The sequence below is a fragment of the Camellia sinensis genome, chromosome 12 (genome assembly GCF_055761805.1).
Source record: "Camellia sinensis isolate YWXY chromosome 12, ASM5576180v1, whole genome shotgun sequence".
NCBI classification, from domain to species: domain Eukaryota; kingdom Viridiplantae; phylum Streptophyta; class Magnoliopsida; order Ericales; family Theaceae; genus Camellia; species Camellia sinensis.
Genome location: NC_138972.1, coordinates 26684748 through 26705240, shown reverse-complemented (window position 1 = coordinate 26705240; position 20493 = coordinate 26684748). Strand labels below are relative to the sequence as shown.

The window sequence follows — 20493 nt, the reverse complement described above, 5'->3', positions numbered from 1 at the left end:
CGATGGACTATTTTCAAGCTTAGGTGCGAGGAAAGTGCCGTTTCGGACTTAGTTTTCAAACCGGGAGTCCCGTGCTAGTTCCATAAGTTTTCACAAATTACATCGGTCCCTCTCGGGGTGTTTGACGTGTTCCCCGGGCCTTCTCGTGACTGTTACACGACTTTGGCCCCCGACGGCTTATTCTCGAGCTTAAGTGTGAAAAAAGTGCATTTTTTGATTTTGTTCTCAAACCGAGAGTCCCGTGCTAGTTCCGTAAGTCTCCGCAACTTACCTTGGACCCTCCCGAGGTGTTTGGGGCATTTCCCGATCCTTCTCGTGATTGTGACATGGTTTTGGCCCCTCTCCCCCCGGTGTCCTATTTTCGAGCTTAAGTGTGGAAAAAGTGTCTCTTTCCAACTTAGTTTTCAAACCGGGAGTCCCCGTGCTAGTTCCGTAAGTTTTCATAGCTCACGTTGGTCACTCCCATGGTGTTTAAGGTGTTCCCGGCCTTTCTTGCAACTGTTACATGATTTTGGCCCCCCGATGGCCTACTTCCAAGCTTAAGTGTTAGAAAACTGTATTTTCCGACCTAGTTTTCAAATCAGGAGTCCCGTGCCTGTTCGTTAAGTTTTCACAGCTCAAATTGGTTCCTCTTGAGATGTTCGAGGTGTTCCCCGGGCCTTCTCGTGATTGTTACACGATTTCGGCCGCCGATGCCTGTTTTCAAAGCTTAAGTGTGAAAAAAGTACCCTTTCTGACCTAGTTTTCAAACCGGAAGTCTCGCGCTAGTTCCGTAAGTTTCCACAACTTATATTGGTTTCTCCCGAGGTGTTGGAGGTGTTCCACGGGCCTTCTCGGGACTGTTACAGATTTTTTTGGCCCCCGATCGCCTATTTTCAAACTTAAGTGAAGGAAGTTTTCTTTTGTATTATCTTGTCAAATTTCAATATCATATTATTATGCTATAGTTGATTGCTTCTAGACAGACTTCTAGGTGACAAATATTGAGTACGAGGAACATAAAGGACAGATAGCCATTGGGCGCCTGCATGCTGGTGTTTTGCGGAGAGGATTGGATGTGCGAGTGTACTGCTTTGGAGCTAACATCTGTTCCTGATGGCATTTGTTCAATTTTTAGAATTATCATATTAAGGGCTGACTGTGTTGTGTATTCTGATTACTTTAATATGACAATCATTGATCATCATCACTGTTATATGAGATTACTGTTCTCCATTAATTTGAATTTCTTGAAATGATGTCTCTTAAAGAAATCGCACTCTTGTTATCTTGTTTGGCTTTCACTTGAAGTTCCTATCTGGACTTTTGCCATGTTATGTGGCCGGGTTGTGCAAGGTGGCTGTGCTAGGTGGAGTAATGGTCTATAAGTGAGAGACCTTATTAATGATATACAAAGGCTCAAACAATTGAAAAGATCCTATATAAAATTTATGTTTATTTAAATAAAAAAAGAAATGGAAAACATGTGTTAAATACTAATTAGGAATTCGTCCTATTCAGGACTAACGTTACATAAATGGGGTGTATTTCATAGTGGTGTGATGAGTGAGCACTTCCAATTTTTGGTGCAGTAAGTGTAAGTTGATGATGAGTAATTATCTTTGTTGCAACAGGAGGTCTAGTTCTTGTCTTACCCATCTCCCTATTCGATATTAGGTCATAGTTTCATATTATGAAACCAAAATGGATGATATCATATGTTTCTCTTGCCTGACCTGATATGCTCTATGAAACTATTTTGCACGGATTCTCATGCATGTTATATCAACGTATGATTTTGCATTACAAATATACATAGTACACACACACACACACATGCATATGTAGTGTGTGTCTCTTCCAAGACTCTTATGATGTTTAAGTTGTATGTGCTATTCTTGAATTTGTGACTTGTGAAATGATGGCAAGGTAAGCTACTCTTTGGAGATTGTGATAAGAAATTTCATGCTCAGATGAGTTTCATTCTATAATCTGAAGATTTTCTGTAAAAAAAGAACACAAAAAGAACTTCACTCATAATTTTAATAATTTGAATCTTTGAAGAACGGATGAGACATGCAGATATGTAAGAGTTAGTGAACTTTTTGTGTATGAGAAATTTAGTAGGGTTGCTGCACAGGCTGTGGAGGCTGGTGATATCTGTGCTGTTTGTGGTATTGATGATATTCAGGTAGAAAAAAACTTGTTTTGCATTGATCAAATTTTTTTCTCTCTAACAGTACTTGTAAGATGAATATTCGTATCAATCATTTTCTTTGTTGAAATTGTGGTAACTGATTTATTTTTCTTAGATTGGTGAGACAATTGGTGACAAAATTTCTGGGAAGCCACTACCTGCCATTAAAGTGGAAGAACCTACAGTGAAAATGGCTTTTTCTATCAATACTTCACCTTTTGTTGGCCGTGAGGTATGTTGGTTTGTTTGTTTGTTTGTTTTTTTTTTTTGTTTTTTTTTTGGGTAACAGGAGAGGTATGTTATTAAACTGTGACTTTGAAAATTTGTTCCCTAGTTTCACAATTTAGTACTGATTGAATCATCAAAACAATTTTATTCTCGAAGTTTGTAGCCATTGATACTAGTAAGTCTTTGCTGCATGATTCTCGTGTTCATGTGATTTCTTCCTAATTCATGGGTCATGTCCCTTTGTCAAAAACAAGTTGGGAAATCTGAAATTCTCGTGTTCATCTGTTTCTGGATGGATCTTTTGTAATGTTACTTGATAATGATGCGACAAGCCCAGAGAATTTGCAACAGTACCTTAAGCGTATTGTTGCATGTTATGAACAATATAAGATATTCTTGATACATTATATACTGTTTCATCCTCAAATACATTATTTACAAATTCATAAAATTTATTTTAGATCTGAACTTTTCAGTGTGCATCAGTGTCCTAAGAATAACAAAGCATGAATGCTTGAATCGTGCTATTGGAATCTCTGCATGAGTGAAGCTCAAGCCTCATGATTTCTTAATTTTTAAAGCAACTAAATCTATTAGTGACTAATAGAGAACAAAGTTTTTTCTGGATAGAAGGACACTTCTTGTTAATACGTATCCGTTTAACAAATGCTACAGCAGTTCAAAGAAGTACTTTGATTGAGATTTTGGAAAATTAGACAGCATAGACACAAGAAAACAAATTTTCCAATTCATGCCAAGGCTAGAGCTGAAACATGCTACAGCCATCATGGTTCAAAGTCTCTCTCTTGGTCTTTGTCTAGGAGCAAATTGGTATGATTGGTCATGATGTGTTGACTCCATGTAGGGTAATACACTGCAATCGAGGTTCAAGAAAAGTAGAAAGAATCTTAACAAATTTAGAATTATCAAGCAAAATACAATGGATCCATAAAATAAATCAAATATACAATAAAAAAAATATGACTGTAAAAAGAACATGAGGGCCACTCATCTACTATGATGTTAGTTGACAATTACATAATAAATATTGATGCAATCCAGAAATGCATATGGTGCAAAACCAGCAAAACAGAGTTATGGGACTCGTCTAGAAACAGCAAATCCAGAAATTTAGTTTATATTATTCACTTTCCCTTATTTTTTCCTTTCCCTTCACCAGTTCTCCCTCAAATGCTTGATCCAAACACAGCGTTGATGTAATTTTACATAGGACTGTACAAAACTCTCTTACTATTTCCCCTTTGTATGTAATGGAACATCCTAAAAATTTTAGGGGAAACCACTGGAAACATTTTAGAAATGTCTAGAACCTTCAGGAAAATTCATTGGGAACTTTTGAGAAGAAAAAAAAAAAAAGACCTGCTAGGAAAAGACGAGGAAAAAATTATGGGAAATGTAGTTAGTGGGTTTTTCTTTTTCTCTATGGTCTTGAAGCCTTTTTTGAGAAGATGATACATGACATTTTTTACAAGATTCTTTAATTGTTCCCTTAGTTGGACTAATCATTATAGTTCTTGTGTGTTCCATTTTATTTATCAAACCTTTTCAGTAGGTTATTTTAAACTTTTAATATAATTTCTTATTTCTTCCTGGTTTGGTGGTTCCCATTCCTTATGTGTGTTTTAATCATGTTTTACTTCATTTTTCTCAATTTTTAACTCTTCTATTTCTCTCTGTGGCAATAAGAACCTAGCTGCTTCATGTGCCTTACTTAGGTTGTATTATCAACATTTGCAGTTAATAAGCATTTCCTCATTGTGGTCTGGCATTGACAGTTTGCTATTTTCAATGTTTGCTCTCAGGGAAAGTATGTTACTAGTAGAAACTTAAGAGATCGTCTCTATCGTGAGCTTGAGAAAATTTGGCCATGAAAGTTGAAGATGGTGAAACTGCAGATACATTCATTATTAGTGGAAGGGGTACCTTGCATATTACCATATTGACAGAGAACATGTAAGTTTTAAGTATAAGCTATGCTGCGAGTTCAGAACAATACAAATAAGAGTCACAGCATATACTGTCATGACCCGAACCCGACCCCATGGGTTAAGGATATAACCGGCCAGTAATCATAAGATTACCTGCGGCCTCAAACCAAACCAAACGTATTTTAACAGAGTTAATGGGGGCCAAACGGAAGCAATTTAAAACTTTGTCCATAGAGTTGTTGTGCTTACATGGCACATGACAAACCATACATATATATATACATATATTAATAACTCACATCAAAATATGTACTAACACAAAGCTCTGTACATACAGGATCATATAAGTCTAAGTCAATCAATCAAAACTATATACAAACGTATCCAAAGTCCTCTCCAATATGACAAAATGACATAAGGTAGCAAAAGGGCGAAGACGTGTCTCGTTCGTGAGACGTGAGGGTTGACTCTTCAAAACCTTGGTTGTTTCACACAAACTTCATTGAGGCTGGGTTTGGACCTCTCTTGGCTCACCTACAAGCACATGAATGAGCGTGAGCGAAAGCCCAGTGAATAATATCAATTAAAGAAGATACATTGGAACAATATATACATTAGACGGCCTTAGGCCCAATTCATATTTCTATCTAGTAAGTGACTGTGGTTCCAAACACATCGGACGGCCTCGGGCCCAATCCATTCATGTCAAACTGGCCTTTGGCCCATTTGTCTTTCATTCATGTCAGACTGGCTTCTGGCCCATTCATTCTTTCATTCAGATCATACTGGCCTCTGACCCACTCATTCTATCATTCAGATCATACTGGCCTCTGGCCCATTCATTCATTCATGTCAGACTGGCCTTCGGCCCATTCATTCATTCATGTCAAATTAGCATTTGGCTCATTCATACTTTCATGTCAAACTAGCCTCTGGCCCATCCATTCATTTGTATCAAACTGGCATTTGGCCCATTCATTTGGCATAGTAAGCATTGTCCACCATTCAAATTAATGGACTTATAAGACTTACATAGAAGTAAGTAATTGGACAAACAACATATTTCAAATATCTTTATTAAGCTATTACTCACAGTGATCGGCTGGTTGATTTGCCCTGGAGCTTGACCCACATCACATAACACATATGGGTCACAACCGATTCAATCCGTTCTTAATTTACACATTCCTCTTTAGGCTTCATTCTTGTCCCTTTAATTCATTTACAATGCTTAATGCATGCCTAAGAGTACTTAGGAGTGAAAGAGAACGGGAAACGAAACACATAATGCACTTTCAAAATTTTAGAAACAGGGGTCCCTGCTCGAGCGTGGACTTCCCCGCTCGAGCGGACCCCTGAGGCCTGCAAAAGTGCTGGTTATGTCATTTTTACGCTTGATCGTGAATTCTGGCGCTCGAGCGGAAGGCCTCACTACATGGCTCCCTGCTCGAGCGTGAACTTCTCTGCTCGAGCGAACACCATGCCTGCAAAAAAATACTGGAAGCCCAAATTTTACGCTCAAGCGGCGGTCCTCCCGCTCGAGCGGACATCAAATTTTCTGGGTTTTCCAGAACTTTTTCTTGAGCTCAAACTTGAAATTCAAAGGCTCTAAATACATGATTTTGGCTCAAACTCCACATCTACATGTACTAACATGGTACAAACACCAATTTACAACATTATGAAGCTCAATTCCATGAATTACCTACATGCATGTTCCAAATTACACCAAACTTGTTTCCATCATAACAATTCCATGTATTTCAAACTCATATTCTCATGGATGGTACATGCATGTGGAACACAACTTTTGTTCTCAACTTAGATGATGAAGAGATGGTCAAAAACATGAGCTTCAACTAAAATCTTACATGGATCATACATTTTGTGCTCAAACATGCAAATTCAAAGCAATTACACACATGCATGCATACATTGACCTTCAATTCAACATGATCAACTCAATTTCATTTCAATTCTTACTCTTGATTACCCAACTAGCTTGAATACACAATTTACAAACTTATACTTTTGAATTCATGCTCACTTGCTTACCTAGAGGTTCAATTCCTTCAATCTATAGCAAATTCTTGAGTAATCTTCAAGATTTCCAAGCTTTCAAGATCAAACTTCAATTGTGAGCTCTCCCTCTCTCTAAGCCGACCCTTTCTCCTTTTCTTAGAGTTAAATCAGCCAAGTTGAATAAAAGAGAGAAATTAACTGTATATGGCCCTTTATATAACCCCACTAAATCAAATTATCAATATTAAATAATTGAGCACTTAATTAATCGTTTTGAATCTAATTATTTTGATCCGAATCAATTTTTAATTAAATTTCACCGTAGGCTCTAAAAATCACGCTAGTCACAATGGCGTAGTCAATTTCGGGTTTTGTGGCCGATAAGGCTTTCAATTTAAATTCCAAAGCAGATAATCAAACAGATATTCCTACGATGAACAGATAGAAATTCAAAACCACATATTTTCACATAATCAAATTCATGATAAGGACCAATTAGCATAATAAGGAACAGGGTTATCACATATACATAGGTGCCGATCCCGCGGACGAAATTTTCATGAAATGACAATAATAGTGCTTGTACAGCCTACGTTTATATAGGTGCCGATTTACAGTTTCTCGCAGACGAAATTTCTGTGAAAGGTTGATATTGTTTTGAGATTCCCAAAGTGTAATTCACTGCCCTGTTTCTATTGTAAAGGAAGTGACTTATGAATTCTGGTATAAAGCTGGCATTACATGGTTTTTGGAAAAAGATATAAAATGTTTTGACACAAGCATTGCCTGTATATTTCACCCTTATATCTTTGTTAAGATTTATATATTGTGTTGGATTATTTCTACTGGGTTTTGGCTCACCCTATGTGGGAAAACTATTTTCAGGTGCTGATTATATGTCTCTGCAAGGAAATAGATTGGGAGGACTTGGAAGTAAAAGCTTCATTTTGTTTATTTTGTTGTATTCCTTTTGTACAAGCCTAGGGCTTTAACTGTATTGGATTTAAATCCATTTTGTCGTAACTAAGATATGATTTGTTTTATAAATGCTATTTTGAGAATCATGAATGGCTGTCCAGTTTTTCAGCAATGTATTCATAACATCCTTAGTATCAAGTGTTCATGTGATATGTGTGACCTAAAACCAGGGTTTCAAGTGGGTTCCATCCATGGAACTGGTTATGCATAACTGCTTATATGATCTGCACGTGGGTCTTTATGACTATCTCAAGTGAATGTGGGTCTTTATGACCATCCCAAGTGAATGTGGGTCTTTATAACCAAGTGATTTGTTAGCTAATGGTTGTACCACGTATAACTGGTTGAGAAATTTGTGTAAGTATGTGAATCTGAATTTGTTCTGATCTGAAATCTGATTTCTGAATCTATTTTATACATCATTCATAAACCCTTTACTCTGTTGTTATTCACTAAGCTCTAACTCATTGTATTATTTATGTATGTAGGTGATCAGGCGCGTGATCAGACCTAAGTTGCTACCTAGAACTATTTTGTGTCAGCCAACCTGTGCGCCTCCCAAGGAGGTTCCCGGAATGCTTCAAGTGGTCGAAATTTGTGAACTACATTTAAGCCTTTTGTTTATTTTGTTTAAGTCTAATCAAGTTCTTATACACTCTGTTTATTGGGCTAAGGCCCATTTTGATTTATCTGTATATAAGATGACGTAAGGCTAATGTGACAATGATATCATATATGTAAATAGAAGTTTCAAATTTTTTGTTCCATGTACGTCTGCATAGCTCTATAGACATTATATGATTGTATTTGCTTTTTGTTAAACTGTTTCAGAGGCCTTTGGTAATCCCAGGATTACTGGCCAGTTACAATGTTAAACCTATAGGGGCGGGTTTAGGTCGTCAGACCGAGCGATTGTGTCAGATTTGAGATCATTATATAATCATGAGTACATATATAGTGTTGAGGTTAGGCATGTTTATGAACTATGACTCACGAGGGGTTTTGAAATGTCTGACCTCGTGTGATCCAATGAATCTGGGGTGTGAACTAGATATTTTGAGTGAAGGTTAGTTCATGGTAACTTAATATTGCACTCTTCCCTTTACACCTTCTTAAGTCGGACGCTTTATTTTTTTGTATGAGTAGTAGATTGAATGAGAGATTGACAAAATGATAGTTGCAAATATAACCAATGATGTGGACGAGTGGAAGATGTTAGAAATTGAGTCGGTTTTGACTCGACCCATTACCCATGGAATGTCCATATGGATTATTGATAATTCACATGATTTGTAAATAAGATAATTAAAAGATTATCTTTCGGGAAGTGTTTGAGTTTTGGGAGATTACAACTCCGCCTCTATTGGTAGAGAATCTCTATACATCTGATATAGAGAGAAAAAATAATATATGCATTATTCGTATGGGAGTTTACACAAAATCTCCACAAAATATTTCTCTTTGTTCTTCCCTCCTATGTTCCATTGTAAAATCTAAGGATTTAGAGTGTGGATATAATATTAAGAAACTTTAATAACTTCTTAATGAAAAATGCTTCAGACCACTAATTCAATACCACTAATACACCACTAATGATATGACACCATGTGGACTCCATCACTGGTGTGATAGTTTAGCCTTTGTTTTTTGTTTTTTGTTTTATTTCTTCGTGCATTGCCAGCTCTAATGAGCTGGCATTAGTACTACCATTTTAGAGCACTGAATCAGTGCTGGGTCTTAATTGACAAAAGGTTTTCCAAATGAGGCTTGTAATTCAAGTGTCCGATCCAAATCATTTTCACATCAAGTAATATGGTTACCCGTGTCATTTTTATTCAACTATATATAGTGAGTGTTTGAAAAGTTGTTATTTTAGTAGGTTATTTTAATTTTTAACTATTTTAGTAAGCTAAAAATCTATGTTTAAGAAAATAGATTTTTTTTGTAGTTGAATGTGATGTTTGTAAGAGAAAAAGTGAATTGATTATAAATTTTAACATTGTCTTATTAATTATTTTAGCATATTTTGTCCTTTCGTAAATTTTAACCCAGAAAAAAAAGGCTAAAACCAACTTGCCAAACACACCCATAAAGTGAACATGTTACTTGATGTCCAAACCTTCTTTTTATGCCATGTGTCCCATATTTCTTAGAGAAATATAAAATTAAATATTAAGGTGGTGAAAGGGGCTTGAACCTAAAATCATTGGTCTAATAAACAATACTTCTACCACTAAAGCAATAGACACTATATTTTTAATTCAAAATCAAAATGTATATTTTATAGATTTAACATGACATTTATTGGGTGATACTCACCCACTAGTGTAAAGTGTTGTTCAGGACACCGAAACAAAAAGCATACACAATCATGAGACAAACAGGATGATGGTTATTAGTTATTTATGCCATCTATTTCTAACTGTCGTGCTGCTGCTGCTCATCCTCCTATTGCAAATATTGAGTGGGTGAGCGAACGAGCGGATGTCATAATACTTTGGACTGTACCCAATGGATGATTCCCATTGAAATGCGAAACAACCTCAACCTCAACCTCATCCTCATCCTCATCCTCATCCTCATCTTCATCTTCATCTTCATCTTCATCAAGCAAGACTACCTCTCAACATATTCCATCGCCTTCCTCTTAACAGATTCAATCCTTTCTTCATCATCACCTACAGACTTTTCATACTCCAAATACTTTTTGAATAAGAACTGCATTTCCAACAAACCACTTATTCACTCACTCATGTGACAAGGAAAGTCTCAAAAACTAAATCTTTAGCATGAGCACGAAAAAAAACAAAAAAACAGAAACAAACACAACCAACCAGTTAAGTTGCACACACCTTCATCCTTTTAGGTGGCAGGCTCAAAAACTTGTTGCCCTCTCAAATAATGCACGAATCACATCCACATCACCAAGTCAAATTTCCTGTTTGTTAATTTTTTTTTAAGACAAATTTTAATGCATAAAGCAAACTATATTTTTTTATCATTCATTGTTAAAAATAAACAACAGAAATAGAAGAAAAGGATTTTTACTTGATCAAGATAAATGCTCCACAAATCTGTTCTCTTTGGGTACTCGCGAAGCATTCCCTCAAACATGGATCGCCCTCTATCAGGAACCCCACATTTGAACTCTAGAATAGCTGCTTGCGAGAGGAACTTAATGGGGAAGGCATACAACAGCTCGTTTTACAATAGACTGAAGTTCATCCCGATTTTGATTCAAAAGCCACTGAATCCGCCTTAGCCAAACCTATAAAAAATAAAAATTAATAAAAAACGTATAGTGAAGTCTAGTAGATTAATTTGATAGCTCCGCCGCTCGAGGAAAAAACAATAACAATACTCTAGTTTATTATATCATAAAAATACCTTGCATGAATGCTTGAACTTCTTGCTCATTTTGCTGAGAAGCTCGTCAGCCAACTTGTGTTGCTCAATCCTTTCATGCATTCCCAACAGTGCCAGATGCACCTTTTTGGGATCACAATACTGCAATGCTCTTCCAAATATTTTTGAAGCGGCGTCCTGAAGAGAAAAACTAAAGTAAGAAAACTCCTAGAGCTATTGAAATGATACTGATGGTGAGAGTTTTTTGGAAACAAGGCAAAAGGATATACATGTATAGTATATATATTTTACCTCTGGAGGATATCCATATTCATTCTCTAAATTAAAATAAGCCACCCATACATTCAACTTCTCAGATTCTTCTCGGATGTTTATTGTCTTCAAAGCCCTAAAGAATACGACACAGACATAGAGTGAGAAGCAAACTAACACACATTATGAACATAAAAGCCAATTTGTGGATGTGCATTTATTTTATTTTTTTGATGCAACTAGCTACTGCTGACACAAAAAATGGCTTGTCAGTTCAACCACAGCATATTTGATGAAGGGAATATAAGGTAAAACCAAAAAATTTGAATGTAGAGAAAAATGAAACCAAAGAAGAAAGAAACAAAGAAAAAAAAAGGAACAAATCAATACAATAAGACATCACGTGGCCAGAAAGCAGAAATGCAATTCAGGACCCATAATAATGTCAATTCTCTGCTTCAAGCCCAAGATCCCTAATCCACTTTCACATCCTGTTCAGATATTCTCGCTTTTTCTTGACAAACAAAAGCTTACACACAAGACCATGCACTCCTATGTGCCATGTGGCTATCCACTCAACAAATCAGTCTCGTTATTTTGAAAATTTAAGGTTTAGCGTTTACTTTTCAACTCAAATTAAACAAGCCTTTGTCTCAATTATCTCAGCTCAATTTGAATATTTTCTTTCTTCATACTACCGGAGAAATGCTTATTATAACATTGATAAAAGCAGGCAGTGGATCGGATCCCATTGTTAATAACTTTCAGTATTTCCTGTTAAAAAATAAATCATAATAAGGAGAATAACAACAATAAAAAGACACATTTAGGGACAAAATGTTTTGCTTGAAGCAAGAATTTCAAATAAGATTTTAAAAATAAAATAAAAATACAAATGCAGAAAAAAAAAAAACACTCCATATGTTTTTGCCAGAGCAAACTGGAAACTAATAATATAGCTAAATGATTACCTCTCAGCAATTGAGCGGGCTTTCTCAACATCAGCCAAAGAAAGCATAAATGCCATGTACTTTATCCAGACAAAGCTGCTATTTGGGGAAATTCTAACCACTTTCTCAAATTCATCAGCACTTCTTGGAATATCTTTCTCTAATAGCCTTTCTTCAGCAGCCCTAATTTCTCGTTCCCTGAGCAGAACAATTTCCATTCTTAACAGGAAAACTGAGACAGACAGCCTTTTATAAGAAAATCATGAAAATATGTGAATAAAAAAATTACCTCTCTTCATTGGCTTTCTTCTTTGCCTGGCTTTTATTCTTTTGATCTACAGCATCAGCATCAGCATCAGCATCATCAACGTGCTCTATATTTTGACAAGCAGCATTAACCATGTCTGATTTCTCTATATCATCGAGAGGGACCTCAAATGGAAGAATAGAAGCCCTCGCTTCCACTTCAGCAAGAAGAAGATGCTGCCCATTTTCACATTCAAAGTCCAAATTCTGCATCCCCAATGAGCCTCTATCTGGCAACATTGTTAACTGAGTACCCACCATGTGATCTTTTTCCTCAATGGCATCATCATACTTCTGCTTTGAAGGAGCTTGAACGTCATAATTGCTCATAAAATATGAAAATTCGTTGTCTATCCTGATAATAGTTTGAAAAACAGAAGAAAATAAAAAATACAGCTTCTGTAGCCACAGAGTTACTCAAACTGGCGGAAGTTCCATAGCAGCTGTTCCTGTTTTAGATAATATTTAGAGAAATTATTCATTTGAATCAAGATACATGTTCTCCAGAGTCTAGAAAGAGGTTACAATAATCACCATTCAGCAATCATAACACAACAATGATACTGCTTGCAAAGCTTGACATGCAATTGTATACCTTCAAAACCTTTGATGTAACTGTAATACCCCTGCTCCGTAATATGTTAATTGGTCCTTAATATGAGTATGATTAGGTGTTTAATATAGTATTGTGTCATTATGTGAAAATATGTGGTTTTGAATTTCTATCTGTTCACCGTAGGAATATCTGTTTGATAGGGCCTTATCGGCCATAGAACCCGAAATTGATTACGCCACTGTGATTAGCATAATTTTTAGAGCCTACGGTGAAATTTAATTAGAAATTGATTTGGACCAAATTAATTAGATAAAATTAATGATTTAAGTGCCCATTGTTTTATATTAAAATAATGGTTGAGTGGGGGGGGGGGGGGCTTTATACACTCAATCTCTCTCTCCCTATCCTCATTTTTGGCTGATCAAATTCAAAGAGGAGAAGAGAGGGTCGGTTAGAGGAAGAGAGAGTAGGGGATTGAAGGTTTGGGCAAGAACTCGGAGAATTGGAGGATTAAACCCAAGAATTTGCCAAAGCTTGGAAGAATTGGGCCTCTAGGTAGGTAATTGACCTTGAATTCATAAGTTTGAATTTGTAATTTTGTAAGCTCAAGACTTGTTGGTGATCAAGAGCATGATTTGAGTTGGTCTAGTTGAATTAGAAGACTATATATGCATGCATGTAGATAATTGCCTTGAACTTGCATGTTTGGGCTTGAAACACATGATTCATGTAGATTTTGGTTAAAGCTCATGTTATAATCATCTTTTGTACTAACTAAGTTGAGAATGAGAGGAATAAATCACATGCATGTACAATTTGTGAAGATAGGAGCTTTGAATGCATGAATGTGTATGATGGAAGGGAGTCTAGTATCAATTTGAGACATACATGTGTTTAATTCTTGAAATTGAGCTCCATGATGATGTGCTTTGATGCTTGTACCATGTTAGTACATAAATATATGAAGTTGAGCCAAAAATCATGAATTGAGACCTTTGAACATTGAATTTGAACTCCAAGAACAGTTCTGGAATTTCCAGAAAGTTTGAATACCGCTCGAGTGGGGAAACGGCCGCTCGAGCGTGAATTTCGTCCTCCCAGCACTTTTTGCAGACTTGGTGTCCGCTCGAGCGAGGTAGCATTGTAGATAGGCCTTCCGCTCGAGCGCCAGAATGCGCGATCGAGCGTATCTTTCATGCAACCAGTACTTTTGCAGGCCTTACGGGTCCGCTCGAGCAGGGATGTCCACGCTCGAGCTGGGACCCTGATTTCTGAAATTCTGTTTTTGCATTCCATGTTCTGTTTTCCGTTCTCTTTTACTTGCAAGCACTCTTAGGCATATGTTAAGCATTGTAAATGAGTTAAAGGGATAAGAATGAAGCCTAAAGAGGAAAAATGTGAATTTTGTACGGATTGAATTGTTAATGACCCTTCTATGTTCATGGCATGTGTAGAGTCGAGTTCCAGGGCGAACCAATCAACCGATCACTATGAGTAATATCTTAACAAGATATTTGTAGTATGCTATTGTCCAATTGTTACTTCCATATAAGCTTTGCACGTTGATTGAAAAGAATGATTGGGCCTAAGGTCGATTGAAAAGAATGATTGGGCCTAAGGCCGATTGAAAAGAATGATTGGGCCGAAGGCTGTTCGCTGTATTGTTTCAATAATTGCTTATGTAACTTGCTTATTTGATATCATTCACTGGCATTCGCTCATACTCATTCATGTACATGTAGGTGAGCTAAGGGATGTCCAAAATCAGCCCCGGTGAAATTGTGAGAAACAGTCAGAGTTTTGAAGAGTCAGCCAAAAGTCTCACGCACGAGACTGACTTCGCCTTTTGTCATTTTGTTTTATGCAGTTATGTTGGCAAAGTCTTCGTATATGTCTGTACTGATAACAAAGAACATCTATTTCATATATTTTGAATAATCATTGAGTACAATATATATAACCTAAATGAAATAAACCCTAATAATCTAATAGACTAAACTACCCTAAATAACTAATAGAAAATACAATAATCTTCACACACCCCCTCAAACTGAGGATGCGAGCGCAGAAAGCATCGAAAGTTTGCTAAGAAGAAAACGAAAACGAGCAACAGTATGAGTCTTTGTAAAAAAATCGGCCAACTGAAGAGAGGACGGAACAAAAGGAAGAGAAATAGTGCCAGCCTGAAGATGTTGTCGGACAAAGTGACAATCGATTTCAACATGCTTGGTCCGCTCATGGAAGACTGAATTATGAGCAATCTGAATAGCACTCTGATTATCACAATACAACGGAGTCGGATCAGAAAGAGAGATGCCCATATCAGAGAGAAGCCAACGAAGCCAGACTATCTCAGAAGTAGCATGAGCCATGGCACGATACTCAGCCTCAACAGTGGAACGAGCTACAACAGACTGTTTCTTACTTTTCCAAGATATGAGAGAATCACCAAGGAAAACACAAAGACCAGAAGTGGATTTGCGATCAGAGATGTCACTAGCCCAATCAGCGTCAGCGTAGGCACGGAGAGTCAAGTCCGAAGAGGCGGATAACAGCAGACATTGCAACAAAGTGCCCTGAAGGTAACGCAGAGTACGGAGTAAGGCAGCCCAGTGTGGAGCGAGGAGTAGAAACAAACTGACTGAGAATGTGCACAGCATAGGAGATATCCGAACGAGTAACGGTGAGATAAACAAGGCACCCAACCAACTCACGATACAAAGTGGGATCCTCAAGAGGAACGCCATCAGAAGCAGAAAACTTAGCATGCAACTCAAGAGGAGTGTCGACAATCTTATCATCAGTGAGATTGGCACGAGAAAGAATATCACGGGCATATTTAGTCTGAGAAAGAAGATACCCAGTAGGAGAAGTAGCAACCTCAATACCAAGAAAATATCGAAGAGACCCCAAATCTTTCATCTCGAACTCCTGAAACAACTGATGCTTAACCTCCTCAATAATATTTCAATCAGAGCCTGTAATGATCATATCGTCCACATATAAGAGAAGAAGAACAAGGCCAACAGAAGTACGCCGAACAAATAGAGCACAGTCATGATGACTAGGGCAAAACCCAAGCTGAAGTGCAACAGAGTGAAATCGCTCATACCAAGCACGAGGAGACTACTTAAGACCATAGAGAGCACGGCGAAGACGACAAACCACACCAGGAGGGTGTGAGAGACCCGGTGGAGGGCGCATATATACTTCCTCTGCAAGATGCCCATTCAGAAAGGCATTTTTGACATCAAGTTGAAACAAAGACCAGTGATAGGCAGCAGCAACAGAGATAAGAGTGCGAACAGTAGTCATCTTGGCAACGGGGGCAAAAGTCTCATCGTAATCAATCCCATACTCCTGAGAAAAGCCCTGGGCAACCAAACGAGCCTTGTATCGTTCCAAAGAACCATCAGAAAGGGTTTTGACCTTATAGACCCATTTAGAGCCTACAATATTCTTGCCAGTAGGTAATGGAACCAAATCCCAAGTCTGAGTGTTAGCTAAAGCAGTTAACTCGTCATTCATGGCAGCAATCCAATTGGGATCATGACAAGCTTCCTTGTAGGACCTAGGCTCAAAATAAGTATGAAGACAAGAAAGAAAAGACTGATATGAAAGGGAAAAACATGTATTACCAAAACCATACCAGTTCGGAGCATGACGATCACGCGTGGAAAAACGACGTGCAGGAGGAGCGGGATCCAAAGAAACAGCTGGAGGGACAGTAGAGCTAGAGACAGACGAACTCAGAAGTGCTTTGCGACGCTGATAAACAAGAAGAGGAGCAGGGGAAGCGGGAGCTGGAGAGGGAGGAGCTGCCGAGATATTAGAGGTACTAGAAGGAGGCAAGGTAGAGATCTCAAGATCAGAAACAAACTCATCAGAAGAAACATCAGAAGGAAATGGGTCAATATGAACCACTTCCTCCTTGGTAATAGGGACATGGGTGGAAGGTATAGTGTAGTAGGGTAGTTTTTCCAAAAAAGTGACATGCCTAGACACATAAAGCTTTTTGGTGGCAGGATCATAGCACCGATAACCTTTCTGATTAATGCCATACCCTAAAAAGACACATAGGACACAACGAGGACTAAGCTTAGAGCGCGCCCGTTTAGGAAGGAGCACAAAGCATGTAGAACCGAAAACACGAAGAAGAGAATAATTGGGAGTAACACCAAGAAGACGCTCATACGGAGATGAGCCAGAGAGAAGAGGAGTAGGCATCCGATTGAGAAGATATGCAGCAGTGAACACAGCTTCTCCCTAAAAGACAGAAGGGACAAAGGATGAGAGTAGCAAAGAACGAGCTGTATCAAGGAGATGGCGATGTTTGCGCTCAGCGCGACCATTTTGGGCAGGAGTGTCTACACAAGAAGACTGATGAATAGTACCATGAGTAGCTAAAAACTCCTCAAACTCAGACAAGTAATACTCACCTCCCAAATCAGAACGAAGAACTTTAATGGTGGTGGAAAATTGAGTGCAAATCATGGAGTGAAAATTAGAATATATTTTGTAAATATCAGATTTTCGTGTCATCAAATAAACCCATGTAAACCGACTATAATCATCCACAAAAGATACATAATATTGCGAACCTCCCTTAGTAACTATAGGGGAAGGACCCCAAACATCAGTATGAACCAATTGAAAAGGAGAAGATAAAATAGAACTACTTTTATTAAATGGAAGAGCAGACATTTTAGCCAGTTTACAACCACGACACTCTGAAATATCGCAATGGGAAAATGGCCTAAATGTCCAGACTGAACTAACATCCTCAAACGATCACTCGACAAATGACCTAACCTAGAATGCCAAATATAAAATAAAGAGGACTTATTGTTTAAACAAAAAGAAGACAATACAGTAGAAGACACATCTAAAGGAACATGTAAGCTGTCCAAGATATATAGTTCTCCAACTCTACGCTCAATAGTGATAGGAGAAGGAGGGGAGACACAATTACTAAGGAGAGATGCAACAGGGGTCATATGATGTGAACAACCAGAATCAAAGATCCACGAAGTGTGGATATTACCTGAGGATGATGAACCAGACAAACCTAATTGAGTGGTAGTCATAGCGGAAGCCTGGGACGAAAGAGCTGGATTGGCCACCATGAAAGACTTGAACTGCTCAAACATAGACTGCATATTGGAAGATAGACCATTCTCAAAAACTGGTGCAGAAAAGGCGGCAGATGAGCGAGATCCCGAAGATGTCGGCTTAGAGGATGGTGGACCAGGTGAACAGCCTTTGGGCTGCACCAGCTTAGGACAAGCATGTTTCCAATGACCTTTCTGATGACAGAAGCTGCACTCATCCATAGAAACCCGAGGCTTGGGCTTACCAGTAACTTGAAATAAAGAAGATGGTGGGGTTGGCAAGAGCAGAGGAGTGGCAAAAACTGATTGGGAATGAGGAGTACCATGAGCCACCTTAAAGCGAGTTTCTTCTGCAATAAGCTCACGGACAGCACCATCAACAGAAGGCAAGGGGGACCGATGAAGAATAGCGCCCCGAAGTGGCTCAAACTGATCACGAAGGGCCATAAGAAACTGAACAAGACGTTGCTTCTCCTGATACTTGGTATAACTGTCAAGTAACTGCAAATCTGATGGTTCCATTAGAGTAAGCTGATCCCAATAAGTAGTCATCTCATTATAAAATTCCTGAATGGATTTATCTTTCCGACTAGCACTGCGAATGGACATCTCAAGTTCATACTGTTTTGCAAAGTTAGACTCAAGGTACATAGTTTTCAAATAGTCCCAAACTTGTTTAGAAGTAAAATACTAGGAGAAATTCATACCAATAGTGGTTTGAACTGAATTATGAAACCAAGTAAGAATTTGTGCATTTTCCTTATCCCATTTAGCAACATCAGCCTCAGTTTCTTTGGATTCTAATGGTCGAGTAGTTACACCAATAACATAGTTCCACATACCTTTACCCATGATAAAATTTTTCATTACATGAGACCAATAAGAATAATTTGTGCCATCCAACTTAGTCGTGATGGCTTGCAATTTATCATCAGCCATATTGCTATAATCAAACAACCCAGTGCAAATAACAAATAGTACCAGACACAGATAAACACTGAACCAGAGACCACGATGACGAAGTGCGAAGAGAAGAGAGAGAGAGTAGTACCAGTCAGAGAGATACAGTGAGCCAGAGATCACGATGAGGAAGGGCGAAGGAGAGAGTTCCAATCCCAGCGACCAGAACCACGAACGACCAGAGAGAAATCAAAACAGAGTCAGGCAGTTGTGATTGACGAAAGAATGGCGAACGACATCGAAGACTTGGAGCCGAAATTACTGAGAGAACCACGAATGAAATTCATGAAGCAGAACAGAAGAGGTAGGCGCGAGACAGGGCAGTCGGGTCTCGAAGCCAGGCAGAGGCATTCGTGAGAGAACTGTTGGTCGCTAGAAGCCTTCAATCAAACCAGACGATCACAGGGAAGAAGACGTTGACTCAAGGGCTTCTAGAGGTTTGACTCAGAACCCGCTCTGATACCATGATAACAAAGAACATCTATTTCATATATTTTGAATAATCATTGAGTACAATATATATAACCTAAATGAAATAAACCCTAATAATCTAATAGACTAAACTACCCTAAATAACTAATAGAAAATACAATAATCTTCACATGTACATAGTTACCTTGGGTTGACTTACTTTCGTATGATCCTGTATGTACAGTGTTTTGCACTAGTACATAATCTGTTGTGAGTTATTAGCATATAAATTCTGAAATGTTATGGTGTGCATATAAGCACAGCTCTATGAACAAAGTTTTAAATTGCTTCCGTTTGGCCCCTTTTTCTCTGATGAGTTTTGACTTAAAGGAATGGAGGCCGTAGGTAATCTGAGATTACTGGCCGGTTATGGCCTCAACCCATAGGGGCGGGTTCGGGTCATGACAGTAACTCTCTCCCCTGCTCTATATTTAGTTTCAATATTGTCAACATGATCATCAGCAAGCTCGGAAATAAGGCATAATCCAACCTAGGCAGAAGAAGAATGCAATTATAAACCCAAACTAATATACAGTCTGCTGCCAGAGCAGAATACCATGTGTTACATAACCTAAAAAGAGTTGGGGCACACCTACCCATAAAACGCATCCTATATTCAAAGTTTGGTAAAATCAAACAAATATGATGATTGTACAAACTGGCTTATTATTTTAGTGACAGAAGTTGATGGGCTAGATGTTACAATAAATAAACTGAGACCCAATTATTCTTGTTCAAAACTACAAGTCTGGATATCATAAGAACGAACTTGCAGAGAAATACCAAATTACCGTGTTTGTATGATCAATTGTGATAAACAAACCGTATGATTCAATGCGCTTAATCTGGCCAGAAACAATATCTCCAACATGGAGACTATTTAAACCATTTATGTCACTTTTTTGTGTTTTGCTTGCATTTGATGTCCTAAGGGTGACTTCAACTCGCTTAGACAAAGGTTCCACAGATGCCACCCTGCATGCAAAGTGTCTCAAAAGATTTCCTTAACAACTATCTATCAGAAAGTAGTACTACTAGAAATACTTACTTGCCAACAACAAGTTTCCCAATAGGGAATTCTTTTTCGAGATTTTCAACATAGCCATCAGACAAGTTTGAGAGAAGGATTTTCGCATCGAGCTTCCGAGAAAGCATAATGAAGCATCCC

The 20493-nt window shown here is 38.0% G+C and overlaps 2 protein-coding genes and 1 pseudogene across 12 annotated transcripts in view; 1 reads left to right on the top strand and 2 right to left on the bottom strand.

Moving 5' to 3' along the window:
* Positions 1–8118, top strand: part of LOC114297125 (putative elongation factor TypA-like SVR3, chloroplastic) — a 98217-nt gene extending 90099 nt beyond the window's left edge. For 6 of the 9 annotated variants that reach the window (XM_082898175.1, XM_082898174.1, XM_082898173.1 and 3 more), the window contains exons 5-8: positions 2044–2170; positions 2292–2408; positions 4228–4378; positions 7261–7485. In XM_082898175.1, the coding sequence (XP_082754301.1) occupies positions 2044–2170; positions 2292–2408; positions 4228–4296 (313 nt within the window). In that variant the 3' untranslated portion in view covers positions 4297–4378; positions 7261–7485. Of the gene's footprint in view, positions 1–2043; positions 2171–2291; positions 2409–4227; positions 4379–7260; positions 7711–7841 lie in introns of those variants that run through there. The other 3 variants (XM_082898168.1, XM_082898169.1, XM_082898176.1) reach the window with 3 other exon arrangements.
* A 1488-nt stretch (positions 8119–9606) lies between these two features.
* On the bottom strand, positions 9607–20492 carry LOC145804413 (rRNA biogenesis protein RRP5-like; annotated as a pseudogene). Its single transcript, XR_014346084.1, has 8 exons — positions 20374–20492; positions 12211–12295; positions 11943–12119; positions 11011–11107; positions 10741–10896; positions 10402–10621; positions 10206–10291; positions 9607–10071 (listed from the first exon to the last, which is right to left on the bottom strand). The product of XR_014346084.1 is annotated as an rRNA biogenesis protein RRP5-like (transcript).
* The window catches only part of LOC145789023 (rRNA biogenesis protein RRP5-like), an 87554-nt gene continuing 79555 nt past the window's right edge, over positions 12495–20493 (bottom strand). For both annotated transcript variants that reach the window (XM_082898157.1, XM_082898159.1), the window contains exon 14: positions 12495–12521. The gene's annotated coding sequence lies outside the window, so the exon portion shown is untranslated. The remainder of the gene's footprint in view (positions 12522–20493) is intronic.